The following is a 26,306-nucleotide window of genomic DNA, read 5'->3' on the forward strand; positions in this document are numbered from 1 at the left end:
TTTAAAGTTTTTCTCCAGTGTAAATCCCCCTAACATGTAATCACTTTGATTTCTGGGTGCCTGCAATATTAGATACCAAATCATCTGGATATTGCATGTAGATGAAGCTGCAAAACAAAAGAATTGTATTTGGCAACAATTCCTGCAATTGTTTTGATTTAGAGCAGCACAGTGGTGTTGGTGTTTGGAGCTGCAGCCTAACAGATTTAGAAGGTTCCCCCATTTTGAATTGAGGCCAGGTGGCTTTTCCGTGTGGAGTCTGGACGTTCTACTCACATTGGGAAGATGTGCAGGGTTAAACCGATGAATCCAAATGCACATAGGTGTTAATGGTTGTATGTGTCTGTCAGTGCTGAGATAGACTTGCAATAATACCACACCCCCAGGGTGTACCCTGCCTTTTGCCAGATGACAGCTGGGATAGGATCCCAACAACCTTTAACAGGATAAGAAAGTTTCAAAAGTGGATGGCTGGATGTTTAAATTTATTTGTAAATCATTGCTGCAAGTCAGAGAACAGCTGTTTTTCATTATGTGTATTGTGATGATGCTCTGGATTCAGATCTAGATGGTCTTTTCCAAATATTTACTAAACAAAGAGGTATTGACACGGAGTGACTTCAAGTTCCATAGGTGACGGTTTCATAGCCTGTGAATGTGTAATATTTCAGTTTATTATTTTAAGCAACATTATTTTTATATCATACACCATTTTCACCATATTATACACCAAACAATGTGAATGCATGAGCAACAAGGCCTCAGAGGTGGTTCTAAACATGGTACATGAAGAACCAACCCTGGGGGTCTGTCAGGCTAATGCAATGCAAATCAAAATTTACTAATGTTGTTATTAAGATGATTGTTAAATCCCCCCCCCCCCTTTAACTCCTGTAACTATATTGATGTTGCAATGTTCACATTTCTGTATCAAGTAAGAGTTTATAAAGCAAATCGAACCCAAAGAAGATGTGCCCCTGTGGTCTGACTCTTTAGTGGAATAAATTGGTCTCGTGCCACTCTTTAGCACCTGAAATTATAAGTGTTTTAGAGTTCTCAAGTTTTAAAGAGAGGGTTCTACTCCTCAGTCAAGCTTTTAGTGGCTGACAGTTTGTTTTTTCCCCAAGGGCACACAGCTGATTATACAGGATGAGACAAAGTGCATCCAGACTCCTTGTCCTGCTTCTCTCTGTAATCTCAGGAGAGCTCTGGCTTTTAACATCCAAACCACAAACTAAATGGAAAAACAATGTAAGTGCATTGAATGGAGAAGGGGGGAGTGTATCCTACAGGAGGACAGAGGATGAATTCTCTGATGTGATGATATCCAATGAACATGACAACTAATACAACTGGCTCCATACATCCTGTAAATAGGCTAAGTGAAACTCTGTTTCCTGCCCTACACTGCTGAGGTCAGGGGTCAGACTGAGTCACAGAGCTCCAGCACTGCACCGTGCATAAGGGCACTTTATACAGGCTACAACTTTGTTAAAATAAAGTTACCTGCCACACTAAGCTGTAAAACCTTCGGCCTAATTGCTATAGTCAGCCCAACTCCTTCTAAACACAAGTCACAGCTGGCCTCCCCTGACCGGGAGGACTGGCCTCATCCTGCATGTAATGAATCAGATGCCCTCTGGAGCGACCGTGCACAACAAAGAAGACACCACAGGGCGTCGTTATTTCACAGACCTGATCTCAAAAATGTAAACGTTTAAATGCCGTTTTCACGCTCACTAACCTGGTTGATGAGATAATCCCTGCGTTTTGCACTTTTCCAGGACCGCCAGAAGTCCAATGAAGAAGCGAATGAATCCGCGTCCAAATGCGTGAAGCCCGCGGTCCACACGGGTCATTTTGTCAGGACTGTCGCATATATTTTAGTAGCATTTAACGCCTTTCCAACACCGCGTTGGTTGTCAATTCAAATTATTTCCATATGGGGCTGCATGTACTTTTGGCTTTGTTTGCAACCAGGCACTTAAACTGTGACAGTCGCAAATAACGTCTCCAGGTTGGGCCTGAACATCGTCTGCGGGCTGTGTGTAATGCAGTCTTTGTGGCTTGTTTGCATGTCGGTATTGCAGTCTGATCACGAATAGCTGTGTCCTCTGTCCTCCATCAGTCTCCCCCCGACAGCCACTGACAGCTTGAAACTTTTCTTTGCAAACTTTCCTACAGCCACCCCCACAGATGGGTGGACTCAAGACAATGGAGCTATCTTTCTTTCAATAGGGCTGCAGACTTAAAGGGGAACGCTACTCCAAGAAAGTGGATATAGTGAAACAGACCGCTCGCTGCCAAACCTGAAGTTCTTCGGGTTCTCGGTGGGTCAGATGAGGACCAGTTTCCATGTTGCGTTCACTTGGAGTGAGAGAAATGACTGCAGATCGCAAGCAAAGTATAAAAAAGCAAAACACGGATTCCCATCTCGTCCTCATGTCCCTAAGTCAAAGAGTTTCTGGGCAACAATTCAGGGTCAGGCCAGCGACTTACATGGCAGCTCTGTCATATTGTGTGTGTTTGTGTGAGCGTTTAAATCAGATGCAACAAAGACAAACTGGGTGGAAATTGAGGGTCCCAATCTGAAAACCATTTGGACGTATTGGAGCTGCTTACAGTCGTGTAAACAAAGTGTCTTGAAACACTTTTCATTGTACAAATGGTGAATTGGGCTTTTGTATTATCATCATAATAAAGGGAATGTGGAATCTTGATATAAAGTCCACATGCGCACCAAACTCTGTTGTTTTGCTTCATTATTATACTATATCTCCCCGAGCTTAGCGCCCCCTCTAGGGGCAGGATGGAGGCCCTGTGGACCATTGGTGAGATGATAAAACTTGCTTGCAGTATGCGTTTAGGATGTTTTATATTAATTCCGGTACCTTATTATAGTCCTACCGTTATTTGTGAAAACAGTGGCTTAAAGTTGCACTGGTCTCTGTAAAGATAACTGGAGTGATGGATGTGGGTTTAACTGCGATGAAAATGTGCTTTACCAGATATGTCTCGGTCTGGACACGTAGATAATGCCACCTAAACGCTTGCGGACTCAATACCTGTATTTGATTATGATTATCCCGCACAAAGGTTGATTTTAAAAATTAGTCCATCCGTCGCATTTTATGCACAGGCTTCCAAGTTCATTCTATCACACATGACAAGAGCGGTCATTCTGTGGGGGATAAATGTAAAAATCCAAACGAGTCCAAACCTGCTGATGGATTCAGGTCCATTTATAAAATCACTCTTTGACTGACTCAGTTTGCTTCGCTGTCACGTCTCCTGCAACCAATCGTGTCCCAGCAAAGGAGCGACCACCTGTATAAAAGCGGACTACACGTCAGTTGCCATTCAGAGAGTTGTGAAGAAGAATCAGAGTGTGTTTGTGTGTGTGTGTGTGTGTGAGAGCGAGAGAGAGAGAGAGAGAGAGAGAGAGAGAGAGAGAGAGAGGGGAGCCCATGCACTCTATTATGGCGCGTGTGCGTTCTGTTTTCTAACCGAGGCGCAGGAGAAAACCTGGTGTGAGTCCACATCACTATCTTTAAATATGGATGAAATATTTAACAACAGCGGGACACTGAACAGAAGTTCACATAGAGATGAGAAATTCAGTTTTGAAGACATTGATTTCAGCGCGGACGGCACCCGTATCCTGAGGATACTCAACTCCGTTGTGTACTCGGTAGTTTGTGCCGTGGGGTTGGTGGGAAACCTGCTCGTATTTTTCCTTATGAGATTACGACAAGGTCGGAAGCGGTCCACTATTAATGTTTTCATCATCAACTTGGCAGTGACGGACTTTCAGTTTGTGCTGACTCTGCCCTTCTGGGCCGTGGACAACGCGCTGGACTTCAGCTGGCCGTTTGGAGACGCCATGTGCAAAATCGTCCTCTCAATCACCGTGATGAACATGTACGCCAGTGTGTTTTTCCTCACGGCCATGAGTGTGACTCGATACTTGTCTGTCGTTTCAGTCCTTAAGAAAAAACACAACAGGAGGTCACGGTGTGTGAAATGGGTGTGCGCGGTGCTGTGGGTCGCGGCAACAGTGGCCACAGCTCCGACAGCTATCTTTTCCACTGCGACTGTGGTGGCAGAAGAAAAACTCTGTCTCCTCAAGTTTCCTGAAGGGCATGACTGGCTCGCACTGTATCACATCCAGAAAATATTGATAGCTTTTATAATCCCCATGCTCATAGTCTCTGTTAACTACCTGATGCTCCTGCACTTTGTTAGACAGAGGAGCATGGACAACAGAAACCCCAAACGGAGATCTAGAGTCACCAAATCTGTCGCTATTGTGGTTTTGTCTTTCTTCTGCTGTTGGATGCCGAATCATGCCATCACATTCTGGGGTGTCTTGGTCAAATTTAACGCCGTCAACTGGGATAAAGCATATTACAAGGTGCACACATATGTGTTCCCTGTCACAGTGTGCTTGGCGCACACAAACAGCTGTTTAAACCCGGTGCTTTACTGCTTGATGAGGCCAGAGATCAGGAAGATGCTCAGTGGTTTGCTTTGGAGAGTTTCACCTCCCTCGTCCAGCAAGGGCTGCAAGACGCGCTCTTTTACGCAGGGAGAAGCGCAAGGTGTCGTCCCTCTACAGATTTTGGACAATGGTGAATACAAGCTGTCCATCATAGACTGTAAAGGCTCATCAAGCTCCAAAATGATGCCACACATGCAGTAGTCATCCAAAGAAAATGCAAGAAAGCTGCAACCTTCTGGGTTCTGGATGTCCACATGTAAATTCAATCGTGCGCAACGCTTGGTCGTGCTAATCTTGGTGTCCCATGCAGTAGAGATGCACATCATAAAATTGCGATGATGTCAGCCACAAGATGATCAATCCATTGGTGAAATAAGCAAGCGCTTTTTTTCTTTCTGTCCTCTGAAATGTAGTCGCCTGTTGTTTTTACTCTTGCTGTTTGTACGATTCCTTTCATTGTGTTTGCTTTTACTGGCATCGTTACTGAAGAAGGATGATTTCGGGGGAAAATGCCACTAATATGTATTTGATACCTGACCTATTGATGAGTAAATGAAAAACAACACTGTAAAGCGCTTTACTGTATAAGCAGAATATTTACCAAGGACATGATGACACGGGAAATAAACGTTTAAACAAGATCTTTTAAATGGACTTGTAATCGAGATTAAAATAGAATCGATATAATCAAAAAAGTTGCAAAGTTTTCTATTTGTGTACACCCTGAAAAGCTGTAAATAAATAGCTTTTTCCATCTGAGGTATTAAATTATGTTTTTTTTTTTTTCGTTCCTGCTCACATCCACAACACGTTATCATCAAACGTTACTTCCGAAAAGGCATCTGTTCTCCATAAGACTGATGCATCGTTACTCTATGAACATTAAAAAGTAATGCTACACAATATAGTTACACAATAGTTACAGATAAAAGATGGATGGATGGAACTGGACTATATAAATAAAATTGTATTCTCACTTATACATATTAAACGTTGTGCCATCCTTGAGCAGGTGCATTTCTAAAAGAAGATCCTTTGTTTGTTTTTTTAGGTGCCAACATTGAAAAATAAGTTAATTTCATACATTGCATGTCTTGCACGTGAGGACCACTGAGTCTGACACTTCAACATGCCAACAATAAGGGCCAGGAATATAGTATACCTAGAGATGCAGGGCAGAAATGACTCAGTTCAGTTCTAAATGCATTCATGCCTCCACTGCAGTCTGTGTTGTGCTCATATTCAGCAGTGACCCTGCTCAAACGAAGGAAAGGTTTATAATACAGTATATGCAGAGGTCCTAAGGTTATTTATTTACCAAACAAAAATCAAGACCACCTGGACTGAGTGAGTCTCTTGGCTACAGGCAACATTGACTGCTGTCAGGTGGTTGTGCTAATGTGTCTGACTGTGCCTCCTTCCTCCTTTTTGTGCCTGGAGAACTTGTTATGTTTGGTCTGTCCATGCTGCTGCTGAAAGCATGTGTTAAAACAGCATTTTCCCAAGAGCAGCAAGTGTTACTACAACTGTCCACAATGTGGGTCTCTGTGGCCTTTCCAGCCATGGGACTTTAATTTAATTTGTATAGCTCCAAATAATTTGCTTCACAATCTGCATTGACAACTGACTCCTATGAGCAAACACCTTTTAACCGTGAAATAAAAGGAAGAAACCTCAGGGAAGAAACCTGAGCTGGTATTGCTCTTTTTAGACAACAGGAAGCACTGAATCCTAAATTACTTTTGGCCTCAAATGACTGTTTCAATAAAGACACAAATATTCTATATATGTTGTATAATAAACATATATAATAAACACAGATTTACACATAGTTTTAATTAAACATTAATGCCAGGTTTAGTGGAGTCACAGTGTTAAAACCCAGTGGTGGAGTGTTATTAAATATTAAATCTGATTGAATAAAAACAAAAAGTTTAAGTTGTTTAACTTTAATGGTTGTGTCACAAAGAGGACTCAAATGCAGACACACCGACAGCAGAGAGATGCAGTGCATGATTAGTTTTAATAACTAATCATGCAAACTTACAAGAGTCCAAATGATCAGTGCCAGGCAGAGGTGAACAATAGAGGAAAAGAGATGCAAGGATAGAAAACAGGCCACTGCAGCCCAAAACAAAAGATCAACCAGGAACTAAGACACAAATCCAAAAACACCAGTAGAATCCTCAAACCTTGCAGCCAATTCATGCAAGGTGAACAGGCAAAATCCTCAACAAGAAAAACACATAAACAGAAGAGCAACTTAAACAAGTTGGCTTGACAAAGAAACTGTCCAAAAATCTAGCAGAGAGTGACATGCAAATTTGTGAAGCAACTGCATCCCAGCACTTCAGGTTGGGATGTAGAAGTAGAAGATCAAATCCCAACCCAGACCCCAGGTGTGTCCTTGAGCAAGACACCGAGCTCTAGCATCCCAGGGCTTTCACATGTCAGGTGCCAGTTGTGACTGCTTTTTTACTGAGGGTGACTGCATGGATAGATTTACAGTAAGTGATGTTTTAGTTACAGCGAGGTTCTGTGTCCTCTGGATTGGCAGTTAACTTGGTTTACTCCTGACTTCAGCTCAAACACTGTCTTTAAATTCACATTTATTGTAGCAATCGTGCAGACAAAGAAACCCGGGATGGAAATCAATCCATAGGCGTTCACGTGTCTCTTATGGTTTGTTAAGTGCATCATGTTTACACGACCTTTGTGTGTGCTAATGTTAGATTCAGTGCTCGTCTTTATTATTTGTGTGGTTGCTTTACTTCTATTTTTTCTTAATCTTATTATGTTTGCAGCTGTACCAGTTTAATTTACCCCCCAGGGTAATAGCAGATTGTTTGGATGTGTCAGCTTGGCTGAGTCAAACCTCATCCATCCACACAAATGACAGTTTTCCTAAACCTCAGCACCAAATATCTGCCTGGTTTTATAAAAACAAAAAACACTAACTACTAAGTTAACTAACTAAGGATTTTAAAGATGCGATAGATGGCACCACAACAGGAAAACAACCTGTACTCAATTCTAATACACCAAGTCAGTGGTACTTATTACTGTTCAACAAATGGACAGAGTGATGAATGAGATGACACAAGAACATTATTTTCATCAATACAGATAGTAATCTGTATTATAATGATAGTAATGGGTATTCAGCAAAAATTGTTAATCGTTTGCGTAAAGACAGCTGCAGGTGCAGGTTCAGATGTCATAAAATAAACACTGCCACTTAGTGGTGAATTAAGAGCGACACACACACACACACACACACACACACACACACACACACACACACACACACACACACACACACACACACACACACACACAATCCAAGAATGCAACTAAGGAGCATAAATTCTGATACTGAATGAAAATGAACTGGCATATAAACATTCCTATTTGATACGGAATCTCCTCAAGTTTTCATGAGAAATTCAATGTTTTATTCATTTGGTGTATTACAAGATTTCACACCTCATCAAAGTAAGACAAACTTACATTCATTGGTAATACTAAAATAATGTAAGCAAGAACATTGACTGGACTCATTTTCATGGCATCTGATAACATGTGATTTCAGTTCTTTTTCAAAGTTACTTTTTTCAAATCCAGAAAAAGTTTCCAGCAGTATTTCATGTACACCCTTTGCTCTGGTGCAGTGCATGTAAAAAGGAATGCAACCGTCTAAACCGGTTCAATAACACAAACTTGTTAAATTTTCTGGTCGTTTAAGTTACAAAGTAATGCCATAAAGCACGTGGAAAATAATGACAACTATTATAGCAAGGGTATAAAAAGTTACTTGACTATTTACAAATTTCAAGTTAATTTTGTACAAAGTAAAAGTGCATCAAATGTTTAAAGACCATCCTGCATGTTTCCTCAGGATTAAAATATTAAAAGAAAAGAAGTGAACTCTTAAGAAAAGATGCATGTTTAGCAGATTCTTCTCTGTAGCACAAGTTAAACATTACAAATCTTCTTTCTGCTCTGGTGACTTTAGTTTTATTTCTTTATAAATTATTATGCAAGTCAACTGAACATGTTGCAGATTAAATATCTATAACATCAATTCAATATACAAAATAATAACTACATTTGTAGTAGTTTTGGGTGGAAGGTCACCCTTGAGGTTTTTCATGTTTTTCAAAATTTATCATATGACTTAAATAAATATACACAGGGAAGAGACAAAAAAAAAAAAAAGACTGACAACCTTAAGGACAAATGATGGCCTGAAATTCTTGGAACAGATTGATTAAAAATCGCTCTGTTCTTCTTTTCTAATGGCCAAAAAAAATCACCAGAGCTCCAGCCTGAAGCCAAGAAAACAAGAACTCAAAGATCTGTGAGGGGATGACAGTCAGGGCAGTGAAATACACACAATAAAGGCCCTGATGCCGAAACAGTGCAGGAATGCTAAGTGAGTGTGACAGTGCTGACTCCTGGGGGTCAGGGGTCACGGCATGGGACAGATCCAGTGCACTCAAAAGGCATTGCTTCAGCTATCGTGCACACCGGTCTACACGGTGCCACTGTGATAAGGGAGCAGGAGGAGGTGGGTTGGTCCCTGAGTGTCGGGTCCCCTGTGGAAAATGCGTCTGCTGGGGGCCCTCAGCCTGCGTTACCGTTCTTCAGCCACAGTCCCGTTTGCCTTCTGCTCGTCCTCATCTCTGCGCTTCTGCCTCTGGAAGAAGCCGAGCTGGTCAAACACAGAGAGAAATTAGATAAGAGGCTAATGTGCTGTAAATGCATTTAGCTGCTATGCTAAACACAGAATCAACTATTTATTTGTAATATTACACGCACTCAAATCTGGCAACTTTTAAGTTTCCGTGAGGCTCTGACAGTGCTAACAAATGAATGTGACCCCATCTTAGCTTAGCACGTTAGCAAGCCAACATTTTCTGAATGGTGCTAAAAAAATAAATGATCAATTAGTGTACTAACAGAAAAAAATGCAGTACTCTAAGGTACCAGAAAGTAACTGATACAGATAATATTTTCAAAATATTTACTGTACAAAGCAGCACTGATGTCATGGAAAATTCTAAATTGTAACTTAAAAGACAGCACAAGGTTACGCAGGCGCTTTGAGGACCTACAATAATATTACAAGAGATCAACATTAGTTTGACAGTAAAAATAATGCTACAACTGATAAATACAGTATGGGCAATAACTATGAGATGCAATGATGACTTACTTTCCATAGAGCGAGGCTGAGCAGGGCTAACAATAAGAGTCCTCCCAGCATGCTGCCAATGATGATCCAAGTTGGGATTCTGTAATCTCCCCCCTTTCTGATCTCCAGTATTATCTGTTAGACACGATGAGATCATGTGATAGAAGTTGAATTCTTTTTCTAAAAGAAAGTGTTGGCTATAATATAGTGTTATGAAATAGGCCTAAATGTGTTAAACATGTTAAGGAACATGGATGCTCACAGGCCCAATATATGTTATATACAAAGATTATACTCCATGAAAAGTATGTATCAGTACTAAACACGTTAATTAGTTTTTCTTTTGTAACATTTATATGTAAAAAAAAAAACTCAATGATTGGAGCACAAATCACAGTCTGGTTAACAACTAAAATTCCCTGCACAAATAACACATTTAGAATTTCTGTCAGCTTAAGGAAATCAGTTTGTAATAACTCAACAAAGTATAGTAAAGTAAACTATATTATTGCTTCTCTTGGCCAACAGATGGCAGCAAAGATTAATGTATGAGTTCAGACTTTTACATGTTGTGCCGCGGGTCCTTTCGGTCCCTGAGCACCACACAATACATTTGCTCCAACACTACCCTTTAGTGTCTGAGTCTATGCCATTATACACTGTAAGAGAACCCAACCCCGTTGTTTATATAACATGGTCTCTGCAGTAAATTTTGCACTTATTTAGGGTTACACGAATTATTCCATTAGAGGAATATTTTTTTTACTTTAAGCCCTCTTAATAACTGATGTCCCTAAACACAAACCCTGTCTTCACACACAGAGGATAAAAATCGGAGCAGATAAATCTGACCTGATTTTGATGCTTATATGAACTCAGATGTTATTGATGTAAATTGTTGACTCACATGTCTGACAGGCCTCTCTTCATGTAGAAACATAGGGCTAGAAGAAGGGAGCTCTAGTGATGCGCTGGTTACCAGTTCCAGGATTTTGAACTTCAGCTGGACAGGAAATCAACACATCCAGCAGTTTTCACAAACACATAACACAGCTGAAAGACTACAAAACTGTCATCGCTACTGGGTCGAAGCAGAAAGACATCCAGATGAATAGAGAGATTGTATGCATGAGTATGCTGTCATAATGCTTGGTAAAACTCTAAATTTATTCATGGATGATTTAAGCTTTTTACTCACTGCATGCAATGTATCTATCCGCAGTGCTCCATTGATTCTAACTGCAGTTTCCCTGTAGGAGGCCACATTGACAGTGCAAAGGATCGGGAGAGTTAGGGTGTTTGATCGGTTCTGTGTGAAGAAACCAGACATTTGCCTTGAGGAAAAAATTTTACCAAAGAAAGAGTTAGAAATACAAATCTTATGTGGGATTATATTTGGTTGATTTGTACTTTACCAAGCGGGAGAAGCGTGAAAGGTCCTCTGGTGAAGCTCTGCTCTGTGCCACATGATGTAGTGGTAAACAGTGGGAACCGTCTCTCTGAGGTGTGATATCAGAGTAAAAATACCTGTTAGTGTGTCACAATCTCATGTCTGCTGAGAAACAATGGACTGGTGTTCTGCTATTGGAAGAGCAGTGAAAACAATACAGCTCTGAATCATGGAAAATTTCCCACTGTGGGATGAGCAAAAGTTTATCTTATCTCATCTTAAAGGAGTAGTTTAACATCTTAGGAATTATGAAAAGATAGATCTTAAAGTTGCGTCTGTATGTCTGTATCTGGCTGGATGTGGTTAGGCCAGCTTACCATAGGCTGAAGGGAGGGAGAAACTTGAATTAAAGTTCAAGCATATTTACCAAACTGACAAACTAAACATGTGCTGTAAAGTCAGCCCTTAATCGCTGAAACTAACTTTGAAGCTCCACACTCACCTGATCAATTTGGAAGTCAGAAATCTGCAGGAGTTGATTCCCGTTTTTCGTCATTTCTGGGACGTCAATGTTCAGCTGCAGATATTTTACTGGAAAATAGCCAAGGTTCTGGATCTGGGAGACAATAATGAGTAAATCGTGTAAATTATTTCCTGCACAATCAAATTAAAGCCATGGTGAGGATCATCTTGGTTTTCACCTGGAAAGTGAAGTTGAAAGGAGGACCGATAATTCCAGGCTCCTCCAGCGACAGCTCTGATTTGATCTCATACTGAGTTGTTTTTGCATCCCTTTTTGAAATAAAGAACACAATCCCACAGCATGTGAGGAGCAATTATCTTTCATTAATTTGATTTATCCGTTTTAAAGAACATGCCGTGAAGTCAAATCTGTACATGTAATAAAGCTGCCATCCTTAATAAAGTGCTGTATCTGCATCTTGTTTTCCCACACTAATTTTATTCTATATTTTCCAGATGACATCAAGTCACTTTGTTCCAGTTACTCATGCTTCAACGTTCAATGCTTTCATAATCATCCCAAGAGCTTTAGCAAATTGCAATTTTTGGTAAGACACAGAGAAGTTGACAAACCTAGTGAAGAGAAGGTCTGCCTCGTATTTCAGTGTGTAATAGATGTCATTGAAATTATTAGCTGTGCTCAATTCCTCACCATCACTTTTGAGAGAGAGAAAAAAATCAGCCCTAACATCAACAATGATGCTACAAACAGTAATGCAAAAGTCACTTTAGTATCTCCATGCAAAGAGGAAATTCATTTAGATAAAAATCATTTTCAAACTCACCTGCTGGCCTCCAGGATAACCCTGATATGCTCTAGGAAGACAGTTCGACTGAACTCAAACTCCAGACGAAATAATACCTACACATAGGAGAAAATAACAGAGGATTAAAGCAATCAAATACTTAATGTGTTTCATCATTTAATGTTTATAACATAAACACTGAATGTACAGGTTAGATGCTTCTGTTGACTCCATATGCTACTGTATATAATCTCCCCATCATTATGGATTAAGGAGTAAAGCCTGCAATAACCTGCTGTAAGTCCAGGCTCAAGCCCCAGGCAGCCTGGGGTTGCACAGTTGGTGCTGCTTAAAGACAGACAGATAATTCCCCTTAAGTTTAAAACAATGCTGTAAACACATATCAACAGGAGTACAGACACATACAACTAACACCAAGAGTCAGATTCAGGCCAAACTATAAGAGGAGCCACATAAATGAGAATAAAGGAGGTAGAAGAAACAAAAGAGGATAATGGAGGGATCCTAAACGAAAACAGAGGGAGAACCCAAGTCTGGGCAGGAGTTGATTGGCAGCAGAAGGAGGCGAGCTGAATGTTGTTTACAGTCTTCAATGCTATAATGAAATCCTGAAAGACTCCATTGGGGCAGAGAGGAATTCGTAACAAGGTTTACTGTTTACCTCTATATAGACCAACCACAGATATTTGACTATACATACAAAATGATCTAAGTTTCTTTAATCTTATCCTATTTGTGGGAAACAACTCTTCTTCTCCTATGACATAGAAAAGAAAACTCTATCATTTTTTCGCCATGTTGAAAAATGACTAAGCGACTTTCATTCATAAGAATAAAGGAAAAACCCATATGAATGCAAAGGCACACACATGCATGTAAGTGTTATGGGTTTGGAAGACATGATTGTCTGTGGTGAGAGGGTGTTTGTGTGCCAGCATAGCTGAGCATGGAAACATAGACAGAGCATGAAGCACCCCTTCTTCCTCTGGGTTGATGCAGACTGCCTACATCCTTGAGGCATATTTATGTCAATCACCAAACAATTATTTGCAAAAACTAGTGTGTTAATTTACACCCACAAGCAACAAAAACGCATTTGCCACCACCAACATGCACACACCACCACCAACATGCACACACCACTTGGTTGCCGCACTAGTTTACTGTAGAGTGCTGGTTTTACACAGGTCAAAGGCAACCATAAAAGTCAAAACAAAGCTACTTAAAAAAAAATAATACTTTCCTTCAGCTAAACAGTGGTTTGGGCTGGTTTGGCACTGGCACCAGTGTACATACAATCAGCCTTGTTTAAGTCTGTGCCACATTTTAAAAGGCTCTCGACCCAAGCAGATCAGTCCTGTGGCTCTGGATGCTGTTCAGGCTGAATGGGTATGAATCACTCAGTGCAGTTTTAGGGTGACCAGAGTTCTCTTGCTTCAGTTGCTGGGGAGCATTACATAGCAATGTGATGATATTTCCGTTACCCAGGAGAAGACTTTAGTTTGTGATAATAACGTGGTTATGGCATTTAATGAACAAGCTTCCTTACTTCATTCCTGTGTGTCAACCGACTTTTTTTCAGTTTAGAAAGCCTAGTGTTCAGACATCAAAGGAAAAGACTGCTTATGTATAATCTACCTACTCTTTAATGGCTTTTCTTTGCATGTGTGATACATGAGAAGTGTCATCCTATCAAAGTCAATTCAAACATCACCCATCTTAAAAATATAACTTGATGCCTTGCTGTTAAATAGAGTTAATAGTGCAGAGTCTCATAAATACTGTTGACATTACAAGTCGGGAGAAAGGCCTGGAAACAGCAGAATTAAATATGAGAATCAGTAACAGATGAGAGAAAAGATACATCACAGTGTCTTTTACTCAGTCTCACCTGAGGCGCCAGGTTAAAGTGGAGAGAAAATCTTCTTACTTACCATCATGCAAACATGCTATCTACATAGCTAATTTATTATATAAAGGAAAAAGATATTGTTTGGTTTACTTTATGTCTATATGATACTATTAATTCAAACTTCAAGAACATTCTTTCAAGTGCCTTTCAGACAACTTTGGGAGTGATTAATTCATTAATTCTCCATACTCAAAAATGCAGCTTCAATTACACTAATTTGCTTTTTTGACAGCGCATCCTACAGGATGTTAAACAGATTATGAAATTACACTGTGGAGGTTCATACATAAATGTATCACAACACATTGCACAACTCTTATATGTACCAAACTTTAATCATCAAATAATGATGAGATAAGAAAAATGGACATGTTTCCCAGAATAATAGTAAAACATACAATGATCAGCAACAACATTATGACCACCTGTAGAATCTAATACAACCCAATTCAGTGGCTCTGCTATAAACTCTACTTTTAAACAGTTTTAATGTCTCAGTTTTAGATTGAAACTGAACTGAACTGAAAGTTCAAAGTGAAAGATGAAGTGTGTTAATTATTGAGGTTTAAAGTGGTTAGTGGACTACCCAATGCAAACATTCTTTTCTTTCACTGTTTTGCTAGCTAAGCACCTTATTCATCTAAAATTAAAGCATGTTCCTCTGAAAGCCCCCTCTGGATCACATAAAATGCTTTAACTTTAAAACCTTTAAAATCCTGGTGTGTGATGCTGAGGATGCCCCCCCCCTCCCAAGCTGAAGCTTTGCATTTAATTATTTAATTGATATTTTTTAAATCCAACCCAGAGCAACATGACAATGATGCAGTATGTTATGGTTAATATTAGAAATGCATAAATTGTTACAAACTCAAATGAACTATATAGCATAGAAATGTTAAAGGCTTCAGGTTTAAGAGCTATTGACTCATCTGGGAAACATCATATAGTATCAAGTTTCAAAACCCTAATGCACCATGTGAAGCCCACCCTCTGCACGCAGACCTATAAATAAAGTTGAGTCACAGTTAAAACCGCAGAGAACATAAATTAGCAAAAATATGTTGATCTTAAGATTTAATGTTTTTTTTGTCTTAAGCAACTTCAAAATGTATACACTGATGGGACAATAATCATATGTCTCTTGTTTCTTACTCACATTTGTTAGACCTTACTGTATAAAGTTAAAAACAGAAGAACTCTAAAGTCAGACTATCCCACAGACTAAAAGAGCTAAACTGGGCTCCACTTGATTTGTAGTTCTTACATCAACCAGTGAGGTTTGTCACTGTCATCTCAAGCCTATTGCGCTGCTGTGGTCTAATATGGTCCTTGTCAATATTCTTTACACAATAGAGATGGTTCTGACAGATCTGTGGACATGTGTCCAGATTTTTATTGTAGTCAGAAGTGCAACTGTCACATCAGATTTTTGACTCATTTGGGAAACATCATATAGTATCAAGTTTCAAGTATGAAACCTCAGTAAGAGTGAATTCTTTATGGTTGGAAAAATCACATTTTACATCTGCTTTCCTCTCAATCCGATAAACACATAAATTATGGTTTTCACCTAAAACATATGGCTTGACATAAAACACCAGCAACTCAATGTCAGACATAACATAGGAGAATCGTTGCAAAACCTTTAAAACTGAGAATCTAGCAGCAGAATGTACATGGCAGTCACAGCTCCACAGTGATGATCATATTTTAGTTATTTTTTATAATTTATCTCTCTCAGACTTAATATTGTAGTCTGAGAGCGCTAGTGGGGTTATCTCACCTGTGATTTAGCTCTCATGAACGGAGCGCTGACATTACAGATCTTCTCACTTTGGAGTCTGTCCCCAGTGTAACACTCGATTTTGGTGTCAGAATTGTCCTGGATCAAATAGTTTTAAACAATTTAGACTGTTAACAAATTTTAGAAAATCTCAATAATCACATGAATAGTTGAGGTTGGTAATAATTTACCTTCACTATGATGCTAGAGAAGCGCAGATTGGGTGTGTAGGTGATGTTGAAGCGAGCATTGTAGGCATTTTCGCCCTTGTTCTCCAGCCGGACATCCACCAACATCCTCCTCCTGTTGACCTCCAGCACTCGAAGAGATTGCACAATCCCTTGTTCACTTTGATGGTGGCAGAAAGCACCATGAGACTGTACAGGTTGTGCACAAAATTGACTGGGTGGCAGGGAGGAAGGTGGAAAAAGCAGAGGATTGATTGCAGTTCTTTTTTTAATTAAGCTTGTCAAAACAGTGTGACTGCAAGTTCCTGACTGTGCTCTACACTTTGTGATGCGTGCACCTACTTTCGGGTCATCAGGTCGGTCATACTTTGCAGTGCAAGGTCTGGCATGCAACGGTCGTCTTCATCACAACCGTTCCAGAAGGGCAGCTGGCCAAAGAAACAAACGTTTATAAATCAAATCATTTGATAATGTATGGACGTGCATTTAAGCAAAGACAGGATAAGCTGTCAGATTGTCTCTCACCTCAGTTCTCACAACAGTAGGCCAGCTATCGTCCAGAACTGGTCCATGACCTGGATTTTGTAGCCCGACTTGTACAGCAAACACAATGGGCCTTGCATAATCTGTGGTCTCCTAATATAATACATTAAGATGAAGGATTAGCCTGTGGATTTTCTCTTTCTAGGTGCTTTATTCGTGGCACAGGGTTATTCTTGCAGAGTTTTGTATAAAACATGGAAGATGCAGATTTCTTACAAAAGATAGGATTAATGTAAAGTGTGTGTTAGTTTAGATCAGTATCAACAAATTTTTTTATATTAGTCATCAGTCCTTAGGATGAATATTTAATTTACAAGTAAACATTACCAAACAAAATTAAATGAACCAAAACATTTTGACAATCCTCTCATGGCATGAACTGTAACCACTGGGGACAAGCCTCATCATTGAGCTCACCATGACGTGGAAGTATATATGCTCGCAGGTCTCCTCTGCAGGAAAGAGGGTCAGGTTTTGAGTCTGCAGCTTGTTCGGGTTGTCAAGTATGGCCCGAGGATTGAAGCGTCTTTCCGCAATGGAAACGTTATATTTAATCCCTATTGGTCCAATACAGAGATTAGAAATTACACATCTATTCGAAAGCAGTGCATTGCAATGTAATATTCGCTTCACTCTGACCGTATGATGATAGTGCAACTACTATGTACAAGAATCCAAACCCACGGAGTTCAGTACTGACCCACATTGTTTAAAAGGTCTTTAATTTATTGGGTCTTGTTTGATGGAGAAAATCGATTTTGTTTGTGCTGTGTTTGAAGTCAACTAAAGAATAAGGAAGTCAAAAATTATGAATGGATTTTGTAAAAAATCTGGGCAGATACCACACAATAAAGCCTATTTCCACATGACAACTGTCAATAGTCAATTATGTCATTCAACTAGATTAAAGTTTGTTTCATTTTTTGATGAGAGAGACTGTGGGTTACAAAACGTTGGATGAAACACTGACTTTTTAATAGCTTGAAGCTACACTGCAATATTTGACATCTAAAAATGTGTTGGTTGTGTGTTTTTGTTTAAAGACCCCACTGTCAATTACAGTACTGTAAACATGTATTTGTAGAAAGAAGAGCAACTTGACTACAACAAAAAAAAAAACAGATCCATTTTATGCAACAGACCACTTTACACTGACAAACACCGGCACATCTGCCATGTATTACTAGCCAGACATGAAAATGAGAGGAAAATTAAATAAACGTGTTCCCCTGTATGAAACCATGGCAGACAAGATAACTCCCTCTGTTCTTCTTTAGTCTATTTTGGCGCATTTTACAGATTTTATCAATATGTTTAAGGGTCAAGAGGTTAATTTAGAACCCACTCCCCCCCACACCTCTGTTTCCTCTCCCTCATACACCATGAAACTGGACCCTACCGTGATATTACTTAAAATAAACTGTGCACACAAGTCCTGTGCTTACATGCAGGTAGGCTGCTACTGATAGCATGACAACACCCGTCTGCTGTGTTGAGTTGTTTGTGAGCTGTCACCACCACTAACTATTTAGAAACACCCTCTTAAGGAGAATGTTACTTAAATTAGATACAATTCTATATGCATTTCAACCAGCATTCAAACAATAAACAAATAATTGAGACCACCAGTGTGTTTCAGATCTACCAGCTTAAGAGATGGCAGTTTAGCTCTGACAGAAAAACATGTGAGAGTTTACAATCTGTTATTACTTCATACATAGTAAAGACATTGACTTTGGGCCTCTCTCTGAATGTAAGGAGCCATCAAAGCTTTACTAAAACTAGGGATATACTGTAAGTTCAGAACATCTGAACAATATTCAAAATGAAAGGTTTCACTCCATTCAGCCATATTGCCAAAAAATGGACTGTTTAAGTTTTGACCACATCCAGACGTTTGACAACACAATTGGCAGTATATGCATCTATTTCTCAAAAGACTCTTTCATTCATTTTTGGATTTACTAGATACAATAATTTAAAGGCTCTATTTTAATAAAAGAGGAAATGGGGTTTTAGAATCTTTTTTTCTCAAAACACCAAAACACCAGGTAACTTTGCTGTATAGCTTTCACAGTAATGGATTATTTTTTCTTACCAATTTCCTGTGTGGGAGAAATGGCTGTCCTGGCAGTGATGTTGAAACATACAATGGCTGACATACAGGTCACGTCTTTGCCACCTCTCTGACAGTCCTTTACAAAGATGTTTATCTTGCTGGGCTCAAACCTGATGTTGGCATATATCCGGATAACATTTTGTGACCTATTAGTGCATAAAGGTATTACAGATTAAATCAAGCCACAACCATTGAGGCTCAAGAAAAATTTGAAAATGTAATTCTTTCTCAAGGAAAACATGAAGCTCTGCCAACATTCTTTTCTACAGCAAGCAAATCACAAGAGGAATAAAATTAATGTATTTATAATAACTGATTACAGCTGACACTGGTGTTATTTACTGCCTCAAATACTAACCAGAGGAGAACAGCAGCACCAAGGGAACCCACTGCCAGGTCCACTAAACCATCATCGTTCATGTCCATTGTGCCATGGATACTGCGGCCAAAGTACTGCAAACCAGACGCCAAATCTACTGCTGCTATCCTCTGAGATAAAGACAGTGAAAGAAACTGGAGTTTGTACACATATGTCATAATATCAACAATTACAGTGATTTTTAAGAGTGTGACATGTGCAACAAAGCTACAGTTACAGTTTTATTCAGTGTTACAACTGTGCTGTGAACACAGCTGTACTTTTTGCAGACCTCCTACCTGTTTATATTTGCGTAGTATTCTGTTGTGCTGGCTAAAGAAAACATAAATAGCTCCCTTGTGATCATCTTCCAGCGGGGCTCCCACCACCAGGTCATTGAAGCCATCGCCATTCAGATCAGGGACTGGAGCGAGCGATGAGCCAAAGCGAGCGTTCTGGCCACCATTATGGATTTCCAGTGCCCCTTCAAGAACGAAACGATTCTGAGAGACAAAGCAAAACATAAAGACATTTATGTCTTAATAAAATAATTTAAAATTAATCTTTTTTTAAACCATGTATTAAAGCATCCTTAAAGCATACTTGTCTTGCTGATATCAGAATGTATGTGTTTTTCCTGGCTACTCTTCTCAGCTTTGACTGTGTGTGAATTTGAACACACACAGTCAGGGAACAAAAACAGTTTTAAGCCAAGATGAAAAAAAAAAGAAATCTCTCATGTATTGCCAAAGATTAACTTGTTAGAATCTTCTCACTGACATTTTGCGTCAGTGTATGAGTAACTGTACTTGTTTGTGTACCAGTCTACTACCAGTCTACTATAATAAGCAAAAATGGAAAGGATCTCATAATTACTAAGCATTCATATTTACATGTCTGCTAAGATTAGTCATGGGTATCCATATCTTATGGTTGGATGGTCAGTATTTCCCCCAAATTTTACTTGTCAAACACGTTGTGTTTTTTCCTATTCTACATGCAGTAAGTGTAAATGCAAAAGGTGCAGGATCTAGAATGTTTTTTGTTAAGGTGGTCAGACTACAGCACACTCTCAAAATACAGTGGCACATTTTTACAACATAATGTGCATAATAATGAAATCATATCTATTTATAATGATAGTGAGTTATTTCAGCTTTGGTTGGTTCTCCTTGTACTGAAAATTCTACACAAGGTACTGACAGTACCACCTTGTCACCCTGGCACCTGGAATGGTCAGTCAGATTTTGGGGATGGCCAGTGTCTCCCCAGACCACTCCTCTGGCTCCACACCTACAAAGATGCAATGTGTGGCTATGGAGGATATATTTGTCTTTTGCAACTAATTTAGTAATTAGTTTTGTTACTAGAAACGATTAATGGTCCAGATTGCCAGAATTCCTTGAAAGTCACACTCAACATCCTGATACTTCAAGTATGAGCAATACAATCATACACAAAATAGAGAAATCTTTACAGCAGAGGACAAAAGCTTTATTGAAAGCAGAATAAAAAATAACGTATGTAGTGTTATCAAAGGGAATCCTTCTGTACCAATCTGCCCTGTCTAGTGGTGAGCTCTGTGCCTTCTGGACAGGACAGTTCTATTCTTGAAATGATCTGTCTCACAATGAGAAAACAAGCATTGTTGTCCTGTCTGCCCTGTTTTCCAGCTGGGATTGCTGTTTTGGGAATCTCAAAAACATCTTTAGTCATCTTTAGACAGCTAACCATGTCATAATTTACACAGAGAAAAAGCATCAAAGATGATTTTTTAAATATTTCTTCTAACCAAACTAAAAATGCAGTTTGGATCAGCTTAAATATTTTTAACTTAATCCTTTAACTCTGCCTTTTGATATCTTAAACATCTGGCAAACAAAAAGTGAGGAAATGTATCTCTAAATTAAAAAAAATATAGAATGCTGTGTAGCTTTAGTATATTTATTTGAAGTTCTATCCTCCTCCTGAGTGTTAAGTCAGATGGAAAATTTCCATGTCTTTGAAAGCAACTACCCAAATGGAAAGCACTGTGAGAAAATGGAGCCAAATACTCGAGTCCATCAGTAGTCTTGCATGTCATTGCTCCACTTGGCATCCCAGTTATTATAATTTAGGGTCGGCAGACGAAATACGAGATCACTGTTTTTTTCAGGTGAACAAATGGGAAGGGAGTTGATTTAGGAAGGTAGCTTTTGCTTCTGAGCTACCTGATGTGTGCACAGTGACAAAGAGGGAGGTTACTAGGAAAAAGAAGGAATGGAAAAATATACTTCAGTTTAAATTTGAAACATATGGTTTGTGAGGAGGCCATGAAGGGTCATAACCAGGGTGCAGTGACTCTGGAGTGAGCTAAAAGTGCAACTTCTGCACGGTGAATGCAGTTATTTTTGTGGACCTGGCAGACTAGCTTTAGACAACTTATTGTTATTAGTTTGGTTGGAGCCCCTGGGGCAACAGTAGCTTAGTATCAGATTGACCTGAATTATCTGAATGCTGTATATATTTTCATTACTTGTTCTTACTGTATCCCTGTTCTTCCATTCATTAATTTCTGATGTAGTTGTGCAGAATTCTACAGCACTGGTCTAGAATAATAGAAAATGTTTCGAAAATGCTAAATGTTTCACAACATTCACCAGCTTCGTGCCATGTCTGTCTGCTGGTTGGTGCTTGGCAATCAATAATTGCTATCAGATGAGTCTACATCACTATAAACAACACCTTTCACATAGAGGAATTAGTGCAATCATTGTGGATATACAGAAGACGAATCAGTTCTAACCACTTTGTTGTGCACAACATACAGTAGAAATTTCTGTAAAAATTAGATTTTTCTGTGAAGAATAGAGAATTACACATGTTCTAGTGAGGTGCTGGCTCATAGCAAATCTGTTTTGTCTTAGATATTTCAGTCTAAACTGAATCACAAGCATTGACATTCCCATGCTGCTACATTTTTGAACTTATAAAGAATTGAATGGATTTCCAGTACAATATCACTGTGCAGCCTTTACAGCAACACCTGAATCAACCATCTCATGATCACTAATTACCCTGAAAATGTGGTATTGCTATTCTCATGATGACAGACATTTTTAAGAGTGATTTGTTTCTGTCTGTGTTTTATTTTTACTGTTAAGCTTGGCCTGCCACCTGTAATGGGGTTTGGGTCACACTACATATTTAAAAGCCTCCTCTATCCCAATTCAGTGGATTTAAAACAGCTGAGGATATTTATTATTCCAATGAGCAAGACAAACCTGGAACACTGGGAAATTTCCTTCTATTAAAGAAAGTTCTCGTCTCCAAATGGTTTGCTGGAAATGGGTTTAAAAAGAGTGGAATTCTTTCCTGCTGAGTGCATTCTACACATCCAATAAAGTCTTCACACTGGCATGGCAAAGTGTCCTCATCTGATCTGCACATTTGGACAGGGTCATGTGTCAAATGTCTGTGCGTAGCATGTGAGTGTGTAAATTATGGAGACGATGTGTGACAGATTCTGGTTGAGTGTGTGTTAACGGAAACCTTTGGTGAGGGGTTACTGGGAAAGACTTTAGTTTGAGCAGCTGGAGCAGGATGTTGTTTGTGATCAAAATGGCTTAAAATGTGCATGTGGCCAGCCTCTGTGTCTGTGTTTTTTCACCTGCTCTGTCACTCTGTAGATGTAGACCTTTCCTTTCTCCAAGCCTGCACTGAAGAACATCGGTGCCGATACCAAAAGGTTGTCAGTTATACCATCTCCATCAATATCCATAGGTGTAATCTCACTGCCGTAATAGGAGCCAATCTGAAACAGACATTCATGGATGCAACCATTTTTAATGCTTAACAGTCAATTAAATGAAGTGATTCCACTCTTGCCAGAAATTATACATTTACTTCATGCATTGAAGGTGACAACATTTTAACTTACACTATATATATCCCTGACCTCTTTGTTAATAAACCACATGTTGTCTGGGCTTGATGATGATCTGTGGTGGCTTTTGAACTTGAATGGGGGTCTGTGTTGTGTCAAAACAAGTGGTCAGGGTTACAATGCTTGTGTAGATGCTCAGACTGTGACTATGAAGATAGACTGGACCATTCACTGGACTGGATGAAACATCAGCGATTGGTTTTCAGATTAGAAACATCTGCCTATAAAAAAGCACTTTTCTCAGGAGTTTTGCGATCAAGACATTCAATCTTACAACTCTGCAAAAAACCCATCTGCTGCTCCTGATGAGCTGTTGCTGACAAGGTACAATGTCAGCCACTGCAGAATCCCTTCAGGCTCACAGCCGGCAAAGAGCAGTCAGTTACAGGATGAGTCATTAGCACACAACCGCATGCATTTGAAGTGGTAATTATTTTGAAGCATAATGTCTCACATTGTAGGATTAAATACCAACAGATAATGTCATGTACTGTCAAAATTAACATTAGAAAATGTTAACAATAGTAGCAGTGCTAGAGATCACACAGTTTATTTGTCTTTATATCAACACAGCATCAGCACATGTAGTAATGTTAAAGTCATCTTTTTTTTCTTTTTCTTTGAACTCTAATCTTTACTTCCTTCTGGCATTTTTATATCAGGAGTGTAATTGTTGTATATATTTAAGGGGAATGAAATACGGAGGTTACAATCTTAAGGTGTAAAAAAAGATGCTGGATTAGTTGGTAAAATTTTTACTGCATAATCCTGCAAAAAATGACACAATTACTTTAAAAAGTCTTATAACTAACACATCTTCTCTTCATCAGTTAAAGTGTTTCATGACATTGATTGTTACAGTGAGGTATTCGTCCAACGCTGACATGAGGACAACATCAGTGTTCACCTTGCCAACAGCCAATAAACCTTTTTTCAAGGAAGTTGTTCTGGATGGTACAGTACCTGCTGTCCTTTGAGGGCATGCAGAATGGTGAGGTTTCCTGAGTTCTTCAGAGTGAAAATTATGACTTTGCCAGTGTGGTTAAAACGTGGTGCTCCTGCGACGAGTAGGCGACCATTTTTAGCGGAGACCACAGATGTCACAGTATAACCTGGTTATATATAAAAACAAGAAATAAAAAAACTGCACTTTCAGGTTAATATTCATAATGATAATCTGCATAACAGAGGGCCAATTGATAAAAAATTGAAATCTGAAGAGTTACTACTCAGTGAACCGCATTCATTTACCCAAAACTGCATCTTCTGGTTTCTCGGGTTTCTCCGATTTCTTCATCTTTCACCACAAAATGTTCCACATTCCCCCCATATACTTTTCCATCTTCATCTCTCATCTTCATACCCCCTTTTTCCCAGCTTTAACTTTCTCCCTGCCTGTACAGAATTATGCTTCCACCTCATATTACTATTGTGTCTACAGTGACTTCCATTGGCAGGCTGGCTGAGCTCAGAGACAAACCACTGATGATATAAGCAGAGGTTTGTGGTGGTGGAGTGAGATGGAAATGAATATGACAGGGAAGCCCTGGAGCAATGGTCCACTAACTAGGAAAGTTGTTGCAAAACCACAGGTGTGTTCTACCTGGACATACATTCTTCTAGTTAAACTGGTGACCATGGGAACAAAGGCTCCATGTGTATCCAAGCTTAATATTTACCAATACAATTACACAATGCAATTTCTATGTCTTTTTGCTTTTTAATTAAATTTATTATAGTTCAACCCTGAATTTCTACCTATTTAAAATATTTACACTATTCTACAGTTGTTTAGTGTGTTACTTACCCAAATAGGCACCATGGTTTTTGAGCTCCTCAGGGAACTCCTCCGTGTAGGACGACTTAGGAGGGACCACCTTTCCCTGCCGTGTTTCTTTCAGCACTGCCCCGTTCCAATCATAAGCCCCAACAGCACCCACCAGTATCCCATCCTGCAGGTGAGTGTAGTAAATTAGTATGCTTCAGACATATACATATACATCATTCACAAAGGAGAGTAAAAGTGAAAGCTCTGGTTGTATTGCATCTACACACAACTTGGAAAGTACAGCAAATTATGATAAACTCCTGGATTGACACTCTTTGACCACCATCTTTGGACACAAATCTTATTTGCCCTTTCTGATACAAGTTCCATGTCCAAAAAAGCTGACTTATCCAATAGGGATCCACACTGAATACCGTAAAACTACATCAAAGCTTCCACTTAAAATTAGTTTGCAACAAAGATATACAGTAAGTGAGAAAAACTGCACATTTATACTGTATTCAGGACTAGTTCTCTCCAAAGGAAACTACTGGTGGACCCAAATCTATGAGAGCAAACAAAGCTAAAAGTGTAAAAACATTTTTTACAGTAAAAATCATAGCATGAAAAGAATGCAAACAAATGATCACTGTATATTTTTAACTCATCATTCAACAAAGGAAATAAACCACCAAGTGAAACAAGCTATAGACATGAGGAGGGCTAGAGGAGGTTATTTCTATCTTCCATGGTTCACCATAGTTTGTATCACTGACGCTATAATTATAGTGTTCCTTCACTTAAGGAGCTTTTTTTTTTTCAATATTCAACAAATTTTCCACAGTTTGAGCATATGATGGAAGGCTTGCGATTCCTTACTAAAAGATGGAATTGTTCTGCTCGGCCCGCTTGCACTACGTCACCTTTGACAGCAGCATTTTGCCAGTGTGGTTAAATGCTGTTTTGGTCAAATGGTTTCCATGGCAAATGAATGAAACCCCAAAACGGTTAAAAAAAAACCAGTGACCTATTTTTGCTGCATTTGTCTTGCTTTGGTTTAGATGTCAACTCTGTATTGTAATGGAGCAGGCCAGAGTTATGGTTTTACATAAACAAATGAGTAGAGTGCATATGCATGGCTTACATCAACTCAACAAATACTGTCCCAAATCTGTTTTGCAAATAAAGTAATAAGCTGCACAACACAAAGATTTGAGATTATGTTTCAGCATTGTTTAGTTACAGTTACAGTCCTCACGGCTGTATAATACATGACAAACGCAGCCATCGGAGTTGGCAAATATCACATTCTACAAAACCTTTTGGGCTTTCT

General features: G+C 39.2%; 3 protein-coding genes across 5 annotated transcripts in view; 1 reads left to right on the forward strand and 2 right to left on the reverse strand.

Annotated features, from left to right (window-relative positions):
• The window catches only part of LOC137119080 (A disintegrin and metalloproteinase with thrombospondin motifs 7), a 61,833-nt gene extending 59,140 nt beyond the window's left edge, over positions 1-2,693 (reverse strand). For 2 of the 3 annotated variants that reach the window (XM_067495819.1, XM_067495817.1), the window contains exon 1: positions 1,745-2,691. In XM_067495819.1, coding sequence (XP_067351920.1) covers positions 1,745-1,859 — 115 coding nt within the window. In that variant the 5' untranslated portion in view covers positions 1,860-2,691. Of the gene's footprint in view, positions 1-1,744 lie in introns of all 3 variants that reach the window. The other variant, XM_067495818.1, reaches the window with a different exon arrangement.
• Positions 2,694-3,281: 588 nt separating this feature from the next.
• Positions 3,282-5,260, forward strand: rxfp3.3a2 (relaxin family peptide receptor 3.3a2). The gene has a single exon (XM_067493008.1). The coding sequence runs from the start codon at positions 3,557-3,559 to the stop codon at positions 4,700-4,702; it is 1,146 nt and encodes a 381-aa protein (XP_067349109.1). The 5' UTR covers positions 3,282-3,556; the 3' UTR covers positions 4,703-5,260.
• A 2,544-nt stretch (positions 5,261-7,804) lies between these two features.
• The window catches only part of itga11a (integrin, alpha 11a), a 36,627-nt gene continuing 18,125 nt past the window's right edge, over positions 7,805-26,306 (reverse strand). The window contains exons 11-30 of the mRNA XM_067495824.1: positions 25,013-25,157; positions 24,169-24,317; positions 22,930-23,073; positions 19,580-19,783; positions 19,281-19,411; positions 18,902-19,068; positions 17,221-17,360; positions 16,786-16,896; positions 16,603-16,688; positions 16,264-16,474; positions 16,073-16,171; positions 12,396-12,472; positions 12,184-12,267; positions 11,790-11,880; positions 11,591-11,704; positions 11,114-11,197; positions 10,897-11,007; positions 10,606-10,701; positions 9,720-9,833; positions 7,805-9,215 (exon numbers count right to left, since the gene is read on the reverse strand). Of these exons, the coding sequence (XP_067351925.1) occupies positions 9,138-9,215; positions 9,720-9,833; positions 10,606-10,701; positions 10,897-11,007; positions 11,114-11,197; positions 11,591-11,704; positions 11,790-11,880; positions 12,184-12,267; positions 12,396-12,472; positions 16,073-16,171; positions 16,264-16,474; positions 16,603-16,688; positions 16,786-16,896; positions 17,221-17,360; positions 18,902-19,068; positions 19,281-19,411; positions 19,580-19,783; positions 22,930-23,073; positions 24,169-24,317; positions 25,013-25,157 (2,436 nt within the window). The 3' untranslated portion in view covers positions 7,805-9,137. The remainder of the gene's footprint in view (positions 9,216-9,719; positions 9,834-10,605; positions 10,702-10,896; positions 11,008-11,113; positions 11,198-11,590; positions 11,705-11,789; positions 11,881-12,183; positions 12,268-12,395; positions 12,473-16,072; positions 16,172-16,263; positions 16,475-16,602; positions 16,689-16,785; positions 16,897-17,220; positions 17,361-18,901; positions 19,069-19,280; positions 19,412-19,579; positions 19,784-22,929; positions 23,074-24,168; positions 24,318-25,012; positions 25,158-26,306) is intronic.

This window comes from Channa argus, chromosome 2 (assembly GCF_033026475.1).
Source record: "Channa argus isolate prfri chromosome 2, Channa argus male v1.0, whole genome shotgun sequence".
Taxonomy (NCBI): Eukaryota; Metazoa; Chordata; class Actinopteri; order Anabantiformes; family Channidae; genus Channa; species Channa argus.